The sequence below is a fragment of the Centruroides sculpturatus genome, unplaced genomic scaffold, assembly GCF_000671375.1.
Source record: "Centruroides sculpturatus isolate CEXI.00-Female unplaced genomic scaffold, Cexi_2.0 scaffold1885, whole genome shotgun sequence".
NCBI classification, from domain to species: domain Eukaryota; kingdom Metazoa; phylum Arthropoda; class Arachnida; order Scorpiones; family Buthidae; genus Centruroides; species Centruroides sculpturatus.
The window spans coordinates 36778-61121 of NW_019386020.1; the positions used below are offsets into that span (position 1 = coordinate 36778).

The window sequence follows — 24344 nt, forward strand, 5'->3', positions numbered from 1 at the left end:
TAATATATAATTAATTTTTTTCTAGAGAGCAAAATATTTGATTGAAATTTTGCTATCTACTTTTGTGTACTGAATTTTCAGCATTCAAATACCTAACACAAGTTCTCAGGAACAGTTAAACTTTTTGGGTTGCAATTTGAAAAAATTGTAGGTCTAAATTTCCACTGTCATCTATCTGTCCTTACTTAATCTCAAGAAGAGAGTTAGATATATGAAAATCAAAACCAGATATGGAAAGCTTAGGGGCAGGAGGTCCTGATTAACTATATATGAACTTCCTGTTTGTACTGGGAGTCACATGATATCAGTTCAAAAATTTTGCCCTGAATAGAATTAGATCAGTGTTCTGCAACCTTTTTTCTAATTGAGGCATACCATGACTCAACACGGCACACCAAAATGTTATTCCCCTCAAAAACGTATGATATGATACTATTAATAGAATTATGTAATGCCACTAACCTATTATTATTGTTATTAAATAGACAACACCTGTGAGCAAATTTATTTTACATATAATTTCGTGGCTTGTAATAAACAATTGTCATCATATTTCATCAGTGCTGTGGCAGAGAATGAAATACAAGCATAAGAAACAACAACTGTGATAATTTCAAGTTTTATTTATATATTTTTAACAGAATATGTAAAAGTTCACGTCACACCTTTCACCATGTGACAGCACACTGGTTGCAGAACACTGAATTAGATGGCCAGCATGACTATTGTTAACAGAAAAAGTATGATGTACAGGGGCAAGATGACACAAAAAATTGCAGCCCAACATTCTGACAATGTCAATACAGGTACAACCTATCTGCTTAACGACCACTAGCACTTACAACCAATCGAGTTTCAATCTGCAATTCAAGAAACCCTTTCTCAGCTTGAGTGTCGATCAGTGGCGATTGGTGACATGCTCACTGAGCATAGTATAAGCTTGATATGGACTTTTTTAGTCAGTTTGATGTAATTTAAACAATTGTGGGCTTGCCAATGTGCTTAATTTAGATGTTGATGTGGAAGACTGAATTAGTGGATTATGCTGATGGAGAGCTAACAAATGAAGATTTAATAGAGTTAGAAGCGATGCAGTAATTGGAAGAGGAAGAAGACGAAAGAACTGAAGAAGTGAAAAAGAAATTCATGGTACATGGGTTAGTTGATGTGTTCTCCAAAATTAATGCAGCTATATTGGAACTTGAGGCTATGGATCCTAATACTGAGCATTTTAACATAAAGTTGAACGTGGGATGAGTGAACTTTTGAAGTGCTATAGAGAAATTTATCAAAAAAAAAAAAAAAAAAAAAAAAGAGGTTTAGTTTCTAAGCCAATTTTACATTCTGAAATGAACANAAAAAAAAAAAAAAAAAAAAAAACATTGCAACGCAAACCACAGTTATGAGTTTCTTTTTGACTGTTACATCCAAGACCTCCACCCTTGAAGGTACAACTTCTATTTCATCGTCATCATCTTCCTTACCTGGAAAAAACCTCTACAGCTCCAGATAACCAAATAAACAAATGATAATATGTACATAGGCATGTCTTTTTATGAATAAATTTGAAGTTTGTTGCATAATTTTTTGCAATGATCCTATATTCCCGGTGCAAGCTCCTCGCTTATTGACCAATTCACTTAACGATGTAGTCATAGGAACGGAACTCGATCATAAAGTGAGGAGTACCTGTAAATATTTGTTCATTGCAATTGAATACTTTTCAGCTATTGTATTCAAATACTCTTGTCTTTAGTTGAAATCACTTTGAATTAATTTAGATTAAGCCTAGTAATAAAATGTTTACATATGTAATAAAAGTATTTTTACTATAAAAATGAGTGTAACTGTACAACATTTATCTAGCATAATTTAAAGATTAAAAACACTAAAAACAAAAAATTTCTATTGATTTTAGTTTACAGAGACTTAATGAATTTAAAATCAATGAATCAAAAGATGCTGAAGAAAACTCTGAAAAACAGTAAAAAATGACTACTATAGAATCATGCCAGTCACTTATGTAACTCCATTCAGGGAAAAATTTTAAAATTGAAATTAAGTAACTTATAGTCTAGACCAGAAGTTCATATATAGTTAATCGAGGTCTCTTACCCCTAACTTCTGGTCTTGCCTTTCGTCTATCTAACACCATTCTTGAGATTAAGGAAGAACAGATAGATAACAGTGGGAATTTGACCAATTTTTTCAAATTTTAACCCAAAAACTTGCAGTGGCCACATAGAACTGTTAAGAAATTGTATCAATATGCATGACTACCAAACCAAAATCTACACGATGTTCTTTATAACTTCAATTTTTCTGCATCTGACCTGTACTGTATAACCTATTTCAATTTTTGTTTAAATAAAACATTTAAGGCACTCTGGTTGCATTTACCTGGTATACAAAGATATGTAAATGATTATGACACATTTATTTTTGTCATTATTTAATATTTTTCATGAGTAGTTTGGTCTGTCTTGTCGACAATTGACATGTGACTCAATATTTATAACTCTAGTAAGCTACAAACATTTTCTTTTCAGCCACTAAGGTGAGTTTTGAGGACTAAATTTAATTTTTAAGCTGATATCCCTAGCCTAACGTTTTGCCTTGTTGATGCATAACTGCATTATCTTTCAATTTTGTTAATAAAAAGGTAATGCTATTAAAAATGAAGAAAATAAAGCAAAATGGTAAACCAGTGTAGAAATAAATTTTATATTAATTAAAATAACATTTGTATACAACTTAAACAACTTGAGGTAGGAATTTTTTTTTCTATTCTCTTATAATTTTTTTAAACAGTATTTGACAAGCAAAACAAAATTTCAACATTCTATCAGATGGCCTGATCATTACAATCCAGATTTTTATCAGTATTGTTTGTTGAAGGAGACCTATTCTCTTCAGCAAATAAGTGATTTAATGTTGATAATATCCAGGAGTCAAATTATTTTATATTTAATTTTTGAATTTATATTTCAGCATTTGTAACTATTGAAGGAGACAGTGCAATATTAGAAATTACTTGATCTTGTAAAAAATCTGAAAGGTCACTAATAAATAGGTTAAAAAGTATATGGCTTAAAGGATTGCCCCAGTGAAATCCTTTATTGGAAGATACTGATTCTGTATAATATGAGAATCCATCTCTGAGATACTTAACTGCAATTGGAAGATAGTTGTGTAAATTAATGAATGTTGAGGACATTCCTTTTCTTTACTGAGATTGAGCCATAAACCATTTGATTCCATCAACTATGCTATTTTAAGTCTATAAAGCTTGAAGCTTATTTTGGAAAGAGCTGATTGGATAAAACTGTTCAAAATGAATAAATTGCATCTGATGCCTCTCTCCCTGATAAAAACACCTTGACAAGGAGATAAAGTGTTATAATCTTCAGTCTATAATTGTAGCTGACTTGCTAAAACAGTTGAAGGAAAAAAAGCTTCCTAAACATGTTTATTAGTGCAATTAGGCAGTAATTTGTAGGTAGTGATCTGCTTTCTTTTCTGTAAATCATTTTTAAACAAACTTGTTTCCAGAATGGAAGGAAAACTCTGATTTAAACAGGTTAAATATAGTTAAAATATCATTGAGAATATTGATGGGAAGTAGTTTTATTTCATTTCTAATATCAATTCCACATGATTTTCTTGCTTTTAAGTTACTAATGACAAATTCTAACTTAGCTAAGGGTCATCTAGGATAGGGATATACAGAAGGGAATACGTACATTTAAGTAAATGTTGCGTGAAGACTTGCAAAAAGTTTTCAAATAGTCTAACCATTCCAGGTTTTGAGAGCAGTATGTATGTCTGCAGAATTTCCAATAATGTTTAGTCTCTTAGGGTTAGATTTAGAAGTCTGGTAATTCCAGGAGAAAATTTTCAAAAACTTAGATTAGTAGTAGTTTCAGCCTTTGTTATTTTCCTGCAGGCTGATATTTCTCTAAAAAAGTTTCAATTTGTTGCAGTTTGTTGTTTTCAATTGTCAGGCAATCTGCATAGACATAGTCTGTTTTATTTTGTACATTTGCTTCTTTGAATAATTTATAAAGGCAGATGTTACTTGCATTGCAGTTGAGATCTTGGGTCAGATCTTCAGACTCTTAGGAGTATTGTTGGTTGGCTTGTTTCCTTTGTTTCTAAAAATTATAATTTTGTCTGTAGCATTTTCAAACTCCATTACTACTAAGTTATTTTTTAGTGTTTTATGATTAGTTTTCAAAGGAATATAGTCTCCATTTGGTCTTCAGAAAATTTTATAGCAGCAGTGAACTTCATTCAGGAATCCTTTTCCACCTCCATTCAGATCAGAAATTACAGTTATTCTGTTTTTAATTCATTGTGATCAAAATCTACATAACAAAGATGGAGTCAAAGCTTATCAGTGAATACCTTTTTAAACATAATTCTATTCTCTCTTCCAAACAAATCAAACATTTTTTGTATTCTTTATGTAAATTTGCTAGCCAATCAAGTTTAGAAGACAGTTCAGTAAGATTCAAGCTCCAAATGAGGGGTTTTTTGACCCCCCCAAATTGTAGACCCCTTGTACAAGCAAAAAAGTCAAAGGAACCATGTAAATGTGATCTTCGCAAGATATTAACCTCCAAAGGTCAGTTTGGTAAATGTTCATCTAGGTAGCCCCAATGACGGAACCTCCGTTATTGGAGCAAAGGTCATTTTCACTACTTTTTTTAGTGAAATCTATGTTTTATTTTGTATTTTTTACATAAATCACACCACTCCCACAATTATTGATCCTTTGCGTGATATTCGTCTCCAAAGATCAGTTTTTAACATGTATCAGTCTACCCACTATCCTCCATGCTTAGCATGTAGGCATGCACTTGCACTTTCAAGACCGAATTAAGACTAATGCCGTGTCTTAATTCGAAACTTTTGTTCGAAAGATTTGTTTGTGTTCTGCCTGAGGACAATGCCTTATAATATATTGAAAGCACTTGCAAATATAGCGATATTTATACGTAATTAACGCCTTTGTGATAATTTCTTCCTTCCCTCTGGTCTGATGTCACGAACACCTCCATTGTCTTGATGGAGGTGTTTGTGACATCAGACCAGGATTAGACTCAATTCCAATTAGAAGCAAATAGTTTATGCTGAAACTAACAGTTGTGAGTAAAAGTCTTCTAATTATAAGTTCTGAAAAAACTAAGATATCTGAATTAAATTTTACTAACAGTGAGATTGACAAAAAAATTTGCCAGCACAAAGGCACATTGAGCAGCATCCCCATTTATAATTATTTGATAAAACAAAATGATGTGGTTAAAAACTTTTGTTGTTTGGCAGTCACTATTTTTGACACAAACTTTAGAGTTTCCATTTCATTTGTTTTATAATTATTTACAACAAACTACTAATGGAAATTAAAATATTGTTTCTTTATGTTTGAGATAGTAATTTCTAAAGTGTATAATGGTAGATATGCTTTCAATGGTCACTTCAGAGGCATGTGGTAGGCAGTTATGCCAAGTTATGCAAAGGTTTTACTTTCTGTTCCAACAATTTTGTGCAGATTATATACAATTATAAATCAACATCCTAAACTATTGCATTGAGTTTTAACAATTTTGTGGATGACTTGCGAAACAATACAGTTGAAGGAAGCAACTTTACAGGCATGTTTCATAATAGGTATCTTTGCAAGGCATGCAATTTTATCATTTTTATTTCATTTATTTCAAAATGTATATATTTTGACAATATATAAACTTAGATTATTTTAAAGTTAAAGTTTGTTTTATTAAAGGAGAGTATACTTCTAATGTACATTATTTTTTCCTGTAAATAAATATAATCAACTTTACAAAGATTCAATCCATTATTGTCAGGTGATAGCCATATGCATCAATTGATCAAAGACAAATATACTTTATTTTATTTATTTATTAATTAGTCAAAAATAATTACATTTAAATTCACAAAAAATAAATTCAGACTTGACATGTATAAAATAAAATGTTTCTTGATGTACATAAGCCAAAGGGATAGATATTTGATTTTTCACCACATGCAATAATTAAAATTGTAATGACAAATTTTTATGTATTTGATATACAGTTGTCCCTTGATAATCCGACAGGTATGGGACCAAAGGTGTGTCAGATTACCAAAAGTGTCCGGATTACCGAAAATAATTACATATTTCGCATTGTTTTGCTAGCAGTAGCCTACAATATTCTCTACTCCAACTGTTCGAACAGAACTGCTCACATAAAACACACGAAATGTGTCATCGAGTAAGAATTGGATGGGGAGATTCACATCGCGACATGCTTCTGTGCAAGCAGACACGTAACGGGGACGGGTACCTTGACGGGAGGTGCGTCGGACTACTGAGCATGTCGGATTAAAAAACGTCGGACTATAGAGGGACAACTGTATTTCTGTAAAAATTATAGTTTCAATAATATAACAAAAAATTTAATTTTTAAACTTTTTAACATTTATTTTATATTCTTAAGTTTTTATTCATCCAAATTATATTTGAGTTTTTTTCTTTTATTTATTGGATAATTCAGATCAAACTGATATGAGAAAGAATTTTCTTTTTCCTCCTTCCTCATATGGTCTTGTTATTTATAAAAATAACAAATTTAATTACTTCTTATAAAGTTTTAGAGAACAGAATCAAATATCAATTTGATTTTTAAATGTGTTTTTGGCATAACAAATTAGAACAATAATAAAATAAAGATATCTGGATAGGATATTTAATACTTTTTCAACTTTTTTTTTGTATTAAAGAAAGTATTCTTTCAGGTGTTTTAAAACAATTCATAATAAAGTTTAAGTTAGCATTATATACAGTAGACCCCCCTATAAAACTGTAGATAATTCAGTGTTATATGAATTCCATGTTGTACGAGTCACTTAGATTTTACAAATACGTGTGCCGGGATGTGAACGGCTCAAATATTTGTAAAATCTAAGTGACTCGTACAACATGGAATTCATATAACACGGAATTATCTACAGTACTATAGGGGGGGTCTACTGTATATAATGCTATGTTATGGACAAAAGTGATCAATATGGGCATTATTCATAATGACCAACAAAATCAGACATTGTAATAAATTTCAATAATTTATCAAATTGACCAGTCATTATAAATTCTGCTATCATCTAGTCAGGCAAAGTGATGATAATGCGTTGAAGAATCATCCAAAATACACTAGCCAATCAGCACTAGCATATGAGTTGCATGTGTGTGTTGCATTTAGTACCGAATATGGCGATGGTCGCAACTGTTTGTGCTTTTGACGGATTCCTCCCTAAAGGGAGTTGCCGGCAGGCTGCCAATTGTTTAACATCACTAGATATTGATTTTAGTTCTTGAACACATGTATCAATAACTAGTATGTATCAATATCTAGTGACGTTAAACAATTTGCAGCCTGCCGGCAGCTCCCCTCCAGGAGGAATCCGTCGAGAACACAAACAGTTGCAACCACTGCCATGACGGTACCAGTGGTGATATTCAGCGGGTTCGCACAGGTTCAGCCAAACCTGTTGTTAACATTTTCAAAGTTTTCCGAACCTTGTTAAACACATGTAACATTTCTCAGTGGTTTTGCTTCTTTTAAAAAATATATTAAAATATACGTACATACTCTGCAATACTACTAAACTAGAGCCTTATACTCCGTTTGCCATATGGCCGAGTGATCAAGGTGGCAGCCCACCGCTCTGGGGGACCCAGGTTTGAATCCGAATGGGACGAAAAATCCCCAGGAATTTTTCGAGGGTGGTCCGTTAGGATATGTCAGGCCCCACCCCTCCCCACCCAGCAACTCTATTATGGGCCTGGCCAAACTCATAATGGGCTTGCAAAAAGAGGCCCTCTTAGTGCCAACAGGGCGGAAAGAGTTAAAAAAAAAAAAAAACCCGTTTGCTGTGGTACGGCTTCCCTCGACCATTTCAATATCAACTGAAATGAGGTTCAATCGCAATTGACTCAAGAGATTTCTTGAAACTAGATCCAGTCATAAGAGAGATCCCACAATCCCACACGCGCAAGAAAATACAAAATGGTTGTGGAACATGTGTCGGGCTATAGACAGCGAAATAAAAAAGATATTGTATTTCGAGAGACGATGACATCTGTCTATTATTAGATATATCGCAAGAAAAAGTATTGTATTTATTTCTAACCAAAACTTCCATTTTGTTTGTTGGTGTTCGTGACTTACCGCGCAGTTATGTCAGTTTTATCATCGCATGTAATATCCGGGTTCTTCTCGATTTGACTGCGCACAGGCAGTCAATTTGAGAAAAAAATTGTTAAGGAAAAGTTTTCTGTTAGCGAACCCTTTGTTAAATATTTCGAATATCACCACTGGGTGCACATAATTAAATGGTAAAATTTTACCTAATATAGTTAATAGTACTTAGTTTTAAAAGATTACATGTTACTTTTAAAATATTTTGAAATAATTCAAAAAAATAAATATTTCTAAATGAAATAAGTAGAGTTTCTTTAATTAAATTTAAATGCAATACACACTCAACACAATACAATCAGCAACTCAGAGTGTCAATTGGCTACCGTATGTCGGATGATCACTCCTCAATGTATTATCATCACTTTGCCCCACTAGGTGATAGCAGTATTCATAATGACTGGTCAATTTGATAAATTAATCAATATTTATCACACTGCGCCCCCTTTTTGGTCATTATTCATAATGCCTGATTAATCACTTTGTCCATAACATATATATACACTCAACCCCCCTATAACGTGGGTTCATATAATGCAGATTCGTATATAATGCATATAATGCAGATACCGCGACGAAAAAATTGCGATTGTATTCATATAAAGACGCTAAAAGAGACTTGTAAAATGCGGTAAAACGTCATCGCTGACTCGTGTCGTGACAGGATTGGTCGAATCTAGACCAATAGTGGATGAGCAGCCGAACTACTTGCATGCTACGGAGAGTTTAGGCGGGTAAGTTGAGTTTACTATCGTCTGTACAGTCTATAGTCCTAAATTAGGTACTGTAAGTGTAATACAGTACTGTAATTTTATACATTTGTTGTGAAAAAACATTTCTTATTCAATGGTCATAAAAATTATTTCTATTAATGATGTCACCAAAGTTCAATAAATTTTTTGCAGAAAAATAACTCATCAGAAAACGCGCCCACCGTTTGGTGCGCTGCTCCGCGACAAAAACAAGCTTAAGCAATGGCATCGTTGAAAGGTGCACACTTGGTAAGTAATCCTACAATTTTTTGTTTATAGCATAATTTATACAGATTATTCCCAAAAAATTATACGTGTTTTGGAAATGTTGAGTGAAATTAGTTGATTAATTTTATGGAAGAAAACCTTTCAAACAGCTGTAGTCCGTAAACTGCACATGTGCTGGACTGTGATTGGCTCACATATTTAAGGATTCCTACAACGCGAAATTCTTATAAAGTGGAATGTATCTACTGCGTTATAGGGGGATCGACTGTATAATGTATAATGGTATCTATGACAAAAAGCAATAAATATCAACGTATAATTCAAAACCAACTGTCTAATGATGTTATTTAATAATAAAACAAAATTATAGACACAAACAGAAGCAATTTTGGTAAAATAATTTATTGTTGCCAGGCAATGGATCAAAATACAGATTCAAATTAAACAGATAGAACGTTGTAATTATGTTTTGTTGGGGTGCAATTTGAAAAAATTGTAGAACTATAAATTCCCCACTCGTTCATCTGTCTTTCCATAATCTCGAGAACAGAGTTAGATAGCAAAAGATGAGACCAGATATGGAAAGCTTAGGGGTAGGAGGCCCCAATTAACTATATAAGAACTTCTAATGCAAACTGGAAGTCACATTATTTCAATTCAAAAATTTTCCCCTGTAAAATGTTAGACCATGACTGGCATGACACTATTAATAAAGGAAAAGTATGATGTACAGGAGCAAGACACTATTAATTTGAGGTGGAGAGCACATATTTTAAATTAAATAAATTAAAAATATGATTAAAAATTGCAGCCAGCATTATGACAATGTCACAATAAATAATTGCTCATTTATTATTAAACACCACTATAAGACAAATGGTTTTTCATTTTACTTTAATACAGTAGAGCGTCGATTATCCGAAAGTCAATCATCCGAAAGAATTTCAGTCAGCAAATTTAAATTTTCGCTAGTGCTGTGGCGCTGCAATCTTCGGCTATTTCTCAGGCTACTCAAATATTTTACGTTTTTCATACTAAATTAACTTTTGAAGTATAATTTTTTATTGTTTTTATATTTTTCAATATATTTATTTTGTTTGTACAAAATAAAAAAAATAATTTTTAACGATACAATAGTCTTCGTTAGGCTCAACATCGATGAAAATTGAACGCGAAGCGACACACAACGGAGAAAAATTTCAACATGGGATAAATTAAACTATTTTTTCGTACATAATCGGTTATCCGAAATATCAGTTATCCGAACAACCCCAGTCCCCAATTGATTTGGATAATCGGCGCTCTACTGTAATAAATATAATCAAAAAGCATTAATATTTGCCAAAATATCAACTTTTTCTCTATTTTGATTTCATAATTATCAATAAATATATAATTTCTGAACATCTAGAGAGAAATATTTTGACATTGCAAAATTTTGAATATTTTCTAATGTTTTTATCTCATTTGTTATTTTAAAAAAATGATGTTTCATTTTATTGAATGAAAAATAACTAATTTGCAATTTTTTATGATTAAGATTATCATCATTAAAAAATAAATTAACAATTATAAAAAAACAAATTATTATAAATCACTATTTCACTCAGTAAGTATACACTCACAACCAAATTAGTTCTGAGTATGTAAAAACTTACATTATTAGTTGTTAAAACATTAAATTGATGTAATAATGTATATCTCTTCAGTTTTATAACTAATAAGTCTAAATAATGTCAAACTGATATAACTATGCATTATCTAAATCAAATAAAATTCATAAATTTTAATCTCAATGTTTTTCTTGAAATGTTATTAATACCTTTTCCCTATCCTGTCATTTCTATTTTCATCTATAGCTGTTTCTATAATTATGTACTTATTTGATCTATCTTTTGTATATACTAGAAACAGGATGAAATTGGAGAAATAAACTTGTTAGGTGCTAATAGTTTATCAAATTTCAAATATGTATGCAAAATTTTTAAAAACAAATTTAAGAATTGTTGTAGGCTAATCAATTATATAAATTTTTCTTGAGTCCATTAAATAAAGTATTTATATTAAGATTTTTTTACTTTGGTTGGATGAAATTTTATTATTTTATTGTACAATTTTGACAAGTTTGCATACAGTAGCTCTAACTAAAAATATACTGACAAGAAATAATTGTGCTATCACATTATTCAAATTAATCTTATTTTTTGACAAATTCAATTAATTAAAATTGTATTCCTAATTAAAGCTGATCCATGCTCATTTGTTTAATTTTATATTTTTGAGAAAAAATATAATGCTTACTAAGAAATTGTTACTAAGAAATGCTTACTAAGAAACAGAAAAGATCTACATTTGATTGCTCTTATTTTTCAAACTGTTAAAAGGTTTATGCTATTTTTATAATGTGCTAAGAAATATTAATAAAATATAAAATGTACCACAAAATACAATCAATTACAAAAAATTATTAATTAAATCACATTAAACAAAAAATTTTTTAGCAANTATACATTTTCTTGAAAAGTATCAGAATCTTCAATAGAGCTAAATATCCTTCTAAATTATTTTCTAACATTTTGACCACTTTAAGAAACATCTCTGAAATGGTAATTCCATTTAGTTATAAAACAAATCATAAAAAAACTATAAAAATGGTTTACAGTTTATTCAGATTAAATATTTTTTGAGATGTTATGTGTATCAACAAATAAACTCAAATAATAACAAATTTAACTGTAGAGCAATCAGGAATTTGCTATCTTGGTCTATGGTTAAATTTATCATTGAACTATTGATCTGATGATGAATCATATAATGCCTTGAAAATATTTAATCTGAATAAACTAACTCCTTGAACTGTTTAGCATTTTTATGATTACTCTTCCTTTAGAATATTTTAAACGTTAAAAATCTTTGAGAAATAATTAATATGCATAATTAGACTTATTACAACATATCTAATATTAAAAAACTAGAAAAACTTCAGGCATTAGTAAAATAAAAACAAAATTTGATTGTTTAATCAAATGCTTTCATTTCAATACTGTAAATGGATATAATGCCTGAAGTTGGCTTATTTTTTTTAATATATATGATGTACAGTAAGTACTCAGAATACTGCACTTACATTTTTTAAAGCATCAAAAAATAGTGATATGACATTAAATATAACTGGATGAGATGAATATCACATTAATTTAATGGAATATCTTGATGGTCACTGGGTGTGTTGAATAATAATTCAATGGCAAATTTTTCTCTAAAGGTTTTCCAAGTTTTTGGTTTATGAGGATTATCTAATTGATCCCTCTTAATTAATAATCTGAAATGAAGTTATTATATGTATACATAATATTTTAAATGGATTTTTGTAAATAAAACTTACCTATCATCTTCTATGAAACTTGTATGGAACCATAGGTAAAAAGGACAATTTTCATAGCCTCTAGGGACATTTTTCTTAAAAAGTAAGAAATCTCTCTTAATATATTAATAGGAAAATTACATGACAGTAATTTTTAAAAAGTATATATATATATATAAAACTTACAGATGTAGTAGAAAACCTTAGCTTTATATCTCCTAAAAGTATGGGACAATTAAGTATCATAATATGTAGAACATCCTGCTCACTATGATATGTAGCCTAAAAAAAATTAATTTTAATTGTTAAATGTTTTCTTAATTCAGAAAGGTATGTCATTTTAAGTTAATCTTATCACCTGGCAATTTTTATTTGCACCAAAATCACAATCCAATACTTTCTTCCTTCCAATAAATATCTCGCAAGTAAAATCATAGCCATTTCCTTGTCCCACACCTAATTTAATAAAATTTTTTCATTAACCTTTATCAAAAGCTATATTAAATAACTACAAAAACTAATTATAATACTTAAAAATAAATTTGTCTTATTACCTGCCATTGCATAAATTTTTATTTCAGAGAGTTTCAAAGGAATTTCTTCAGGTGGTTTACCTCCATATTTTTCTTTCACTTTTTGGAAATATCCCACATAACGACTCTGGAAGTGGAAAAAAAAATTATTAAATAATAATCAAATCTATTTCAGATATTAATTGCTGTTAAATAAAATTATAAAAAACATTTTATAAAATAGCAATTAGTAATTGATTTCAAGTTGATTTCAACGTGACAATGAACAGTTTTAATAAAATATGACTTCTGTAAAATTAATAATATAAAATAATTTTATTTGATATAAATTGGAATTTTTATATAACTAACAACTTTGGACATAGATTAATTGTATTTGTATTTGGTCTTAAATATATGAAATTGGTATTTAAGACACAGTGTTGATGAACAAAAATAGCATATATTATAAACATTTGGTATTTTCTATAAAACAATTAATCTAAAACAAATTCCCAAATGGTTGCTAATGATCTTAAGGAGTCATTTACTGTGACAGCAAAGAAAAATCTTTCATCTGTGTGCCAAAGTAGGCATATTTAAGAGAAAAAATTTATGGTATGTTTGCCAAAGTTTTGAGTCTGAAAAGATATTTTTAAGAAATGAAATTAACACACTTATCTTTTTAAATTTGCTCTAATTAATCAACTGTAAACAACAACTAATATTTTAATTAAGCCAAATAATCTTGCCAAAATTATTACAAAATTAACACAGTAAGGAGGAGTTGTGGATTCAAGTTGCTGATTCTTTTCTTCCAGAAATTTCTAAATTATTATAATTATTGAAATTAATATGAGATAATGGCTTAACAACTTACCCTCTAGCTGAATTAATAATTATTAATGTAGCCCAAAAATAGCCTAATAATGTCAGTAAGATCGTTTGGCTTAAATTGATTATGAAAATAAAAAACTGAAATTATTATAGGCCTAAAGTAAAATCAGATCATATAATTTCATTGTCATTTATACATTTACTTAATCAGAATGAATTTGTTAAACTGATTTTGAAGTATTTTGTATTGAAGAAATACATACAAAATTTTAAATCTGAAACTGTGTTGTCTTAATTTCTTTGATTCACTAACACAAGGTGTGTTTCTATTTCAACACTTGGCAATATTCCTTGACAACACGGTTTCAGAAGATTTAAAACGGATTATTACATAGAAATGGCAAATATCATCAAAGCAAAGATTACCAAAGGAAGCCAACAGAAGATCACCAAAAGAAGCCATCAAGAAAAGTTACCAAGAACAACTCTCACATTGACTGAGGAGGGGCAGTGCCCGAAACGTGTTATTGTACTTGTAACCATATCAACTAAATAAAGATGGAATACCGCCAAGTGTTGAAATAGAAACACACCTTGTGTTAGTGAATCAAAGAATTACATACTGTGATTATTGCAATATTCTATTATTTATGATTAATAATAATTATTCTGAATACTATACAGTAAAAAAACATCTTAACATGCAACATGTCATATGTTTTCATATGACCTGCTGTATGTCAAGATCTTGTATGCAAGCAAATTCTCCTGGAATGCTAATTTTAACATCACAAGTTCACCATTCCTGTACTATGGGTTGTTTGGGGATAGTAAACAAATTATATTTTTAAAGATAATTAAAATAATTATATAACAATTAATTGATATATCTTTATAATTTAATTAAATTTTTTCTTTACTTTNATTTTTAACGATACAATAGTCTTTGTTAGGCTTAACATTGATGAAAATTCAACGCGAAGCGACAAGCAACGGAGAAAAATTTTGACATCGGATACGTTAAACTATTTTTTCGTACATAAATCGGTTATCCGAAATATCAGTTATACGAACAACCCCATTCCCCAATTGATTCGGAAAATCGACGCTCTACTGTATTCTGAAATAATTTAAAATGTAATGTGCTTTAAGATATCAATATTTTAATCATATTAAAAAAGTAATTGTTTTTTTCAGACAGAGAGAAAATGCAAATAAGATGAAAAATGAAAAACATTATGTTGCAATTGAATTTGTATCATATAAGGATTTGAGTGATATTGAATATGTTATGTGTCATTTGAGAGATATTCCAGAAAAAAGAAATTCTGTAACAGTGTGCAAAAATTATGCAGTAAGTATATTATTTATTATATGCAGGTTTGCAACACTTAACAATATTTTGCTTAATGAAGAACTACATATATATTGGAGGTAAGCTCCAAAATTTGTAGCTGCTTGGTCCTTTTCTATGTTTAAATACATAAACATTTATCATTGTATTCCACTTGAATGGCTTGGATGCAAAAAGTGATAAGTCACACAGAAAAATTTATGAAATAGCACATTTAAATCTTTAAACATATCAATTTCAGGATATGTTTATAGATTTAAATATGATATTTTTTAACTTCTTTGCAGTATGAATAAGTGCACTAAAAAAAATCCAGAAATGAGTTGCTTACCTTTTTCAACAACATTTAAAACTGTGTGGTGCCATCTGTTATGATATTTTATTTTTAAACATTTTTATATTTTTAATTCTTATAAAATGGCAAAAAGCTTACTTTTGAGAATAGAGATGGGTTTTATAAAAAATTGTAAATGCTAACAACAAGTAAAATCATCATTTTTTGGATGTGGGGAGATAAAGTCCCTTTATCTCCCCACCCTGTCAATCTTTAACCACAAAATTTTAATAGCATCAATCCCCTAATACACAAACCTCTCTGCAAAGTTTCAGAAATTTTTTACAAAAAGCACAGGAGTTATTAAGTTTCAAAGAGGGTAACCAAAATAGTCTTTGGTTGGTTTAGACGTAAAAATTTATTCCTTAACACATTGTAAACTACAGAAGAATCTCGTTTTAACAGATCGCATGAGCAAAAAAACCCCCCCACCCATTGTTTTAAGAATCCATTATATTGCAAATAACAAATTTCCCACACACCCAGAAAAATATCCATTATTTGAAAAATTTTCATTTTTAATCCCTACATATAAGAAATACCAGTACTTGAAATTATTCAGTCTCTTGAGATCTCTATTCTTCATCCTATAGTAACACATATGTTTGTAATATATATATGTATATTATGCCATATGTATGTATGACAAAGCTGATGAAAACTGTACACTCTGTAAGCATAGAGGCAAATTACTTATTCTCATTAGCACTTTGCTTGACTTCACAATTTTTTAAAAACTTGTCCATCTTGGTTTCTTTCAATGCAATCTTTCTGTCTATTGAATACAACATTGCCTGAATTAGCAATGTTGTGCACAGTACAGCCTGTTTATGCTGAAACTTGTCAGGATGGTCTTCATGACTTGGAAATACTCAATAGCATCACTAAATTTTGGCACTACACTTGGACCAGTGATAGATTGTTCACTAGGTGACTCTCTTCATACAATTCTTCAATTGTACATATCCCAAATGTAACAAGTGCATCGTCAAACTACAAATTTCCAGAAACATCCAAATATTAACTAACTGTTGAAAAAATACAAAGTTTACAATAGAGTTGGGATAGAAAAAAGTTGCAGGTATAATTGCATTGATTTGGTGGGACATGGAAAAAAAATCCATTGTTCCTTGATCTGTTAAAACAAGATTCTACTGTAATTGTAAAAAATTGTAAAATTATTTATGGCCCACCTTGTATAACTTAATATGAAAATTTAACAAAATAAATTCAGAAGTAAAAAAAAAAAAAAAAAAAAAAAAGTGCTTAAAAACTTCATTTTCTAAACTTACTTGACTTGGAGTTTCCACACCTTGAAATTTACTTCCAACACTTAAATCTGTTCTTCTATTGCCAAAATAGTCCAGACTTGCCTAATAAATTTTATGTTAAATATATTTGATTTGAAATGAAATAATCTATTATGATTTCTTTGACTTAATTATCTGCAAATTTATAGCTTTAATTAAGCATAATAGTTTGTTAATATATTCTTAAAATGAATTCATTGTTTAAAATATCACAAATTTGAAAATATTTTAAATAAAATTATAAACATACTTCAGCACTTCCAAAGAGTCCTGCTTCTACAAGCCATACACAGATCATTGTACCAGTTCTTCCTTTTCCACCTTTGCAGTGAACAGCAATTACATTTTCTTTATCTTTTGACAGCCAATCTTTAACATTTTCAACAAATCTAACCATATCTCTAAATTAATTTAAAAATTTATAATCAAACATAATATCTCCTACAGGATCATCATTGCATTGTATTGTATTATTAAAGTAATTTTTTTTATTGCAATTATAATTCAATGGGAAATTGAACAGACATTTTAAATAAATAAATACACACTATATAAAAATAATTACTTACTTTAAAGAAGGAACATTATGATCATCTATGATAAATCGCTCAACAAATCCATGGAAATAAGAATCATCATAAGTTCTTTCACCTGTGCAACAAAAATCAAATTATTTTTCTATATATAGCTCTGAATTTTGTGTTGTAATATTATTAATTTAGTAATAATTTAATGCAAATTTAGAGACAAATAAAAATTTATTTCAAAATTAAATATTTCTGATAACTTATAAAATATAAACACTCATAAGTGGGTTGTGCTGAATTTCCAGTATTCAGGCACCACTGAAAAATTGCACACAGTATATTTGTGAAAATAAATTGTAAAAAATGATTAGATTAAATCATAACTATTTACTACCTGTTTTTAATTAAATGCATTGTCTAATAAATTATAATTTTCAATTTTTATGTGACAAAAATTTTAATCTGTAAAACTTAAAAGTTGAAGTGAAACTCTTATTATAGTTTTATCAAGTATGTTATAATGATTTTAAATTAATCTACTAAATATTTAATATTTAGAGATAATTAGAGATTTTCCAAATACAGTAATCCTTCCATTTATGTAAATTCATTTTAATGCAGTTGAAAAATTTTTAAATTTTAAATAATCCACTTTAGGGAAATATATGATACTTATATCAAAAAATGGTTGTTTTTTTGGTTATTAATAAACCCTTATATAACCTATTTAAAAAAAAAAAATTAGTTAAAACTTTTCTACTTTAGTAAGAGTGAAATAATCTATTCAAGAATATGGAACAAACTGCTTTATTTCCATGTCTATATATTTATGCAGTTTTCATTTATATGCTGTTTTTGTGGAATCCAATTATTTATGTAAATGGAGGGAATTATGGCAATATTTTTCAGTAAACTTTTCTTACTATCAGAAAATAGAGAGGAGAGAATTTGTCCAAGATTTGACATTACAATCAATACATAATCTAATAGAATTCTAAATCAATTTCCTACTCTAGCTAATAATTATAATGAAATGGACAAGAAGTTTTAAATAATTTCTATAATTCAAATGTAAGACTACAGATAAGAAATTTATTATGTATGTTTATATGCTTTTGATTTATGATTATTTTGATGATTTTTAATTTCTACTAAATTATGTCCTTAATTAATTAAACTTAATGCTTACTTTGAAATATGCCAATAAATATTTTTGACACAATTATTATAAATTTAAATTTGATACATTTGCAAGAAAGAAATCAAAGTGTAAATAAGAAAAGAAACAATATATAAATGAAAAGCATGAAGGTAATTTTTTATATTTTGTGCATCTGATGTAATTTTTTTATATTTTGCTTCATGTTAGAAATACATAAGATATGAGAAAACTATTTATGATAAGAAAAATACTTAACAAAAAGCAAATTTCACTTACTGCAGAGATTATAAACTTTATAATGAGCATAATGTTTTGTATCTAGAAATTTTGCCACATCCTGAAAATAATAAAGAAAAATATATGTAAAATACTTAACATTACAAATGGTCATATGTTTTTTTTTATACTTTTTTCATCATTATATACTTTTTTATACACTAGTTTTCATCATACTATACTATATTAAAAATTTTAAACAGGCTAAGTCACAAGAGTGTATTCATAGATATTTTCTTATTTTTTTTGCAGTTGATATGCTGAGATATATTTTGCATTTGTCCCAACAGGAACATAGAGGTCATTCTCATTGCAAGATTTGAAAGCTGTTGCAAGGTTGCTGAGAAATTTACACACACACATCTACATAGTTGAAAGGAGATTATGTACATTACTAGAAAAATCTAAAACTATACATTTTAAAAGGCATCAAATTTTAATCCTTTATGCTTCATAAAACATTGTAACATCAAAATATTAATAATTTTAAGCACAGTGTATTTATTTTATTATTAGTTTTCTCTACGTTATTTGCAATTATTTTTTTCTTTTTTATTAGTATTTATCATTTAAATGTTTGTTTATAGTTATTTAACTTATGTATGATTTTAATAATAGTTATAAATAATTATTATAACAACTCAACAGATTATTATGAAATAATGCAAAATGCTGGGTGAGCTACCAAGAAAGTCTTTGATGGAACTCTTAGGATGCATGCATGATTTTAATTCTACAATTTATCATTTAAACATTTACACAAAAATTACGCTCTTGTTTATATAACAATGACAAAATACATATTTTAGTTGTTAACCATTAACTCTAAATACATGTACAGTTCTAAGATGTCAAATTGTTATATATTTTGAAAAAATAATGAAGTTAAAATTTAACGATAAGTATATTTAAGTTTTAATTCAAGTTGATGAAACTGAAAATAATTGATAAAATAAAAAAGGTATTGACAGAACTACTGCAGTGTTAACAAATGGCAGAACTATATGTCATAAATTAGTGTTATAATCAAATGAAAAAAACCATTTATAAAGACATCTTTTTAACAAAAATTATATTTTTTTGCTATAATATGCTCAATAACCAGATTCTACTTTGCTATTATCATTTGATTCAAATGCAACAAAAGTTTTTTTACTTCATAAAAATTGCTTACATTTTCTTCATTTTTTTTTTAATGTAAGACACCAGACACATTTCAAATCCTAAAACTTACTTCAAATTCATAAAATAAAATGAATTATGAAATACAGTGGAACCTCACTTAATGAGCATAATTCATTCCAGAATCTTATTTGTAATGTGAAACACTTGTTATGCGAAACAATTTTTCCCACAAATTAATGTAAAATACAATAATGTGTTTCATAAAAAAAAAATACCTAAATATTTTATGTATAATGTTTATTCAAAGAAAATTATACAATATACATTGTTAAGGAATGTGAATCATCTTCATGTTTTCTTCTAGCACAGAATGAACCAACCTGGAATGAGAATTCAATTTGCAGGAAAAAAAAAAAAATCAAAACAGACAGTAATTTCTAATATTTAATTATAGCCTTTACTTAGCCCAAGAATTTGGCATATCATTTTGCATGTTTATTATATAACAGTCTATGATTGTTGGTGTTTATATGTAATATATCTGAACACAAGTTTGGAAAAATGTGTGATCACAAGTGACACTAAGATGCTAGTGGAATAAGTGCAAAACACAGACTGATGTAGCATGCACACAATCCGGGACTTCCCCTCTTCTCGTCACTTGTTATGTGAAATGTCACTCCTTAAGCGCTTAATTTTTTTTTTTACAATTTATTTTGTTTGTTATCCAAATAACTCATTACAAGAGGTGCTCATTAAGCGAGGTTCCACTGTAGATAAAAAATTCTATATTAAAAGGAATATTTTATTATTATTATTTTGCTATGTTGAAATATTTATTTCATCAAATATGAATGTGTTTTGAATAAAATATAGCTTTAATCATCATTAATTTTCATTAGATGATACAAAATAAAATTTTCAATTTTATTGGCTTTTTTTAATACACTTTTAATTTAACATAATCTGAGAAAAAATTCAACTCTCTTTTTACACTATTTGACAAAGTTGTCAATAAAGTTACCTTTCTAAAAGAATTCTATTTGATTTTACAGCTAAGAAAAAAATATTCATACTTCTTTTCTATAAAATTACTTTTTTAAAAAATTCTTATCATCAATAAATTGCTAATCAACAAAGCTCTTAGTTAAGATGAAATAATGAGGGTTGCCCTTGAGGCACCTGATCTCAAAGAAAATAGTGATGATGGTAAAGAGGTTCCATTCAACACAAGTTTAAGGTAACATCTGTAACTTAAAATAGTGGAATTACCAAACAATTTGCAAGATTTTTATCTATTTTAAGTCTAATAAATAATCCAAAACAAAGTAATTTGGCTAAAGAAAGGCAGTTAGGTCACCATCTTGTAATAAATTTAATAATTATAAATGAATTTTTAAATTTTAATTTAGAATACTCTGAAAGAAAAGAATCATCCTGAAGCAGAATTCAAACCTACAATGCAACTGCTTATCATGCAGTTGCATTGCTAGTTATGCATCTTGCACCTCTGTCCAATCTTTGCTTCCAGACCTATTATAGGTAACCTTGTATAACACAGTACTTAGATTTCACAAAATATATATGAGAACTATACATAATCTTTCATTGCACACAAAAAATAAATTTTTAGTCATCTTCAATACAATTTTCCAGAACAACATTTCACTGATATTTTTTATTTGCCAACGGCTTCATCACTTGAAACCTTTTGCATATAGCTATAACTTTCAACTTTCAGATTCTTCTTCTGATTTAATTTTCAAGAAGTCACTTATGAAAATTTGCTAAGTGTTTTGTTTCAATTGTTTTTAAAGTTCATTATATGGTGCTATGCTAAACAAATTTCCAATTATCTTTGAATAAGATAAACATATTTCATATGAACTTTTATATTAAAATTGCATTGTATAAGTACCAAGTTATACAAGGTTTGCTACAATTTGCAAACCATATTATAATGAAGCTGTGTTGTGTAAGTATACCACGGATTACTTGTAATTAATGTGTCTAGATATAACTGAACTGGTCATTCAGAGCACTGACTTAGCATCCATGGCCTTCCAAGGCTTACAGCCAGCTTACACTTTAACCCCAGCATGACACATTAATAGCTTTAGAAGCAAAAATTGGATGAAAGTTTGGGTAGTGTAACTGGAAATGCAACTGACAGTAAACAAACTGAAAATTCAAGTCTTGTTTTTGGTCAATTCTTTTCTTCCAGAGTAGTCTAAATTAAAATTCAAACATTTTTTTATTTATTTATAATTATTAAATTTATCATGAAATGGCAACCTAACTGCCTACCTCTAACAGGTAAGAAATCCATAGACAGGAATGCAGAAAACAAAAAAAATATGTCTTGAAAACTTTACTACCCAAGTTACCCATCTTTATTCAGAAAAAACCCCAGAGAGGGTGCACCTAAATCCACCCCTACCTATCTCTAGCTAAATTACTTTGTCTTGGATTATTAGATTTAAAATAGCCCAATAAAAATTTGAAAGATCATTTCTGCAAGTTTAATTAAAGAAGGAATTCAATTGGCCAGTAAATCAGGAAATCATTTTCTTACACACAATCCTATTGTCAAATGAGTTGAGCGATTTAAACATGATCTGAGATCATGTGTAAACAATTACCAAGAACTATACAGTGATCTAGCTAAAACAGGATCATGACAACTGAATTTATTATTAAAACTAATAAAGCTTCAGCAATGGCCAAAAACAAGTAATTTTGTTCAAGATACCAGAAAGAATCTCATTACTTGGTTTACAATCTTATGCAAATGAATACATTTATTATCAGAAAATGACAGTTATATGCATAATAACTAGATTTTATTGACAAGACTATGTCTTGTCAATAATCTAGTTATGCTGCTGTCAACAGCTGCACAACAAAACGAGGTATGAAGGAATACATGTCAGGAGTTGCAATTTGGCACAGAGTATTTGGTGCCCAAATCATGCACACATAAAATAAACCAGACTTGTAGGTAGTCAGGGAACTGAGAACTGGGCCAAAAGAAAATATGAAATGCTGAGACTGTTTCTACAAACAGGCACAAGTGTGAGATTTTCACATGCGTTGATTGCGCTCTCCGAGACATTGTTTCATTCCAAAAATGGCTTTGCTGTTTTATTATTTATAATGTCATATCTTTTGGTCCAATTTTGTGTTTATGAATTTGTGACATATTTTCTTTATATATGTTAATTATTTATAAAAATTATAGTTAATAAAATAAAAAATGCATATAAATACAAAAACCACATTAAGATTTTGACAGATTTTTAAATAGTTTGAACATCACATTAATTTATTTACCATATTATTTTCATTAATTTTTAAAGTGTAAAGCTAATTTTACATTTTCATATGGATGGTATTTCTCTAACATTCTCTTTTTACATGATTTTTCTGAAAAGTTTCTACATGTAAAAACAGAAATGTGTATATGTAAACAAAATAAATATTTCTTTTGCCAATATAATTAAAACATTTAAATTGCTTCAAAACATATTATACAATTTCTTATTACTTTAAAATAAATTCTGTAATTTGTTTTACTAATCTGACATTTCAAACTTTTTATGAGCATCCCAATCACATAAGTATCGCTCTGAAACATTTTATTAAATCAAAAAATTTTCTATTAGAAATAAAGTTTTAATAGCATTTAAACTATTTACCTTTATTGGATTTCTATATAGAGACATCTTTCCTGATGATGGAAATGACATTGCTATCACTCTCTCTTAAAAATAAAAATTAGAATATATTATTGAAAATATATGTAACAAAATAAAATCACTGCATTTAATATTTTTCTAATAGAAAAAAAGATTTCTGACAAATATTTTCTTAGTCCCTCCTTTGGCAGAAAATCAATCAATAGAAATAATCTTTTTAATTAAATTTTTTAAATTACAAATTGAAAATTAATGGGAATAATTTAATTCTAATTCATAAAATGTTTGAATATTTTAATATATTATCGGTTATAAAACATTTCATTTTATTGAACAATATGAGTACAGTGAGTAAAGGAACTTTATTAAATAATAATGAATGTCTAATAATTGTATTATAGTGTTTGAAAGTAGCATTTTATTTTTACTATATTAAAAATAATACAATTTTGTTTAAAATGTTAAAAGTTAGAGTTAATGAGATCAGAATTTTGAAAATTAAATTTTAAACTTTTTATTCAATTTAAACAATTCATTCATTCAAACAATTTATGAAAAAAATTTTAATATATGAATATAAAATTATTCAATGAAATTTAAT

The 24344-nt window shown here is 28.4% G+C and overlaps 1 protein-coding gene across 1 annotated transcript; it reads right to left on the bottom strand.

The window, feature by feature from the left end:
- Window positions 1-12321: 12321 nt before the first annotated feature.
- Window positions 12322-23890, bottom strand: LOC111613158 (phosphatidylinositol 3,4,5-trisphosphate 3-phosphatase TPTE2-like). The gene is made up of 10 exons (XM_023354480.1): window positions 23744-23890; window positions 18921-18981; window positions 17525-17606; window positions 17206-17356; window positions 16938-17018; window positions 13163-13268; window positions 12967-13064; window positions 12795-12890; window positions 12630-12703; window positions 12322-12566 (listed from the first exon to the last, which is right to left on the bottom strand). Exons 1-10 carry the CDS (start codon window positions 23792-23794, stop codon window positions 12437-12439), a joined length of 930 nt encoding a protein of 309 aa, XP_023210248.1. The 5' UTR covers window positions 23795-23890; the 3' UTR covers window positions 12322-12436.
- Between the last annotated feature and the right edge of the window lie 454 nt (window positions 23891-24344).

Bases quoted from the DNA above. Each gene is read 5' to 3' on its own strand.
- LOC111613158 (XM_023354480.1), bottom strand. From the start codon at position 23,794: ATGTCATTTCCATCATCAGGAAAGATGTCTCTATATAGAAATCCAATA. The intron at 18,982-23,743 runs GTAAATAGTTTA...TATTATTTTCAG, and splicing joins TATATAGAAATCCAATAAAG to GATGTGGCAAAATTTCTAGA. The intron at 13,065-13,162 runs GTAATAAGACAA...TTATTAAATTAG, and splicing joins AAAAATTTATGCAATGGCAG to GTGTGGGACAAGGAAATGGC.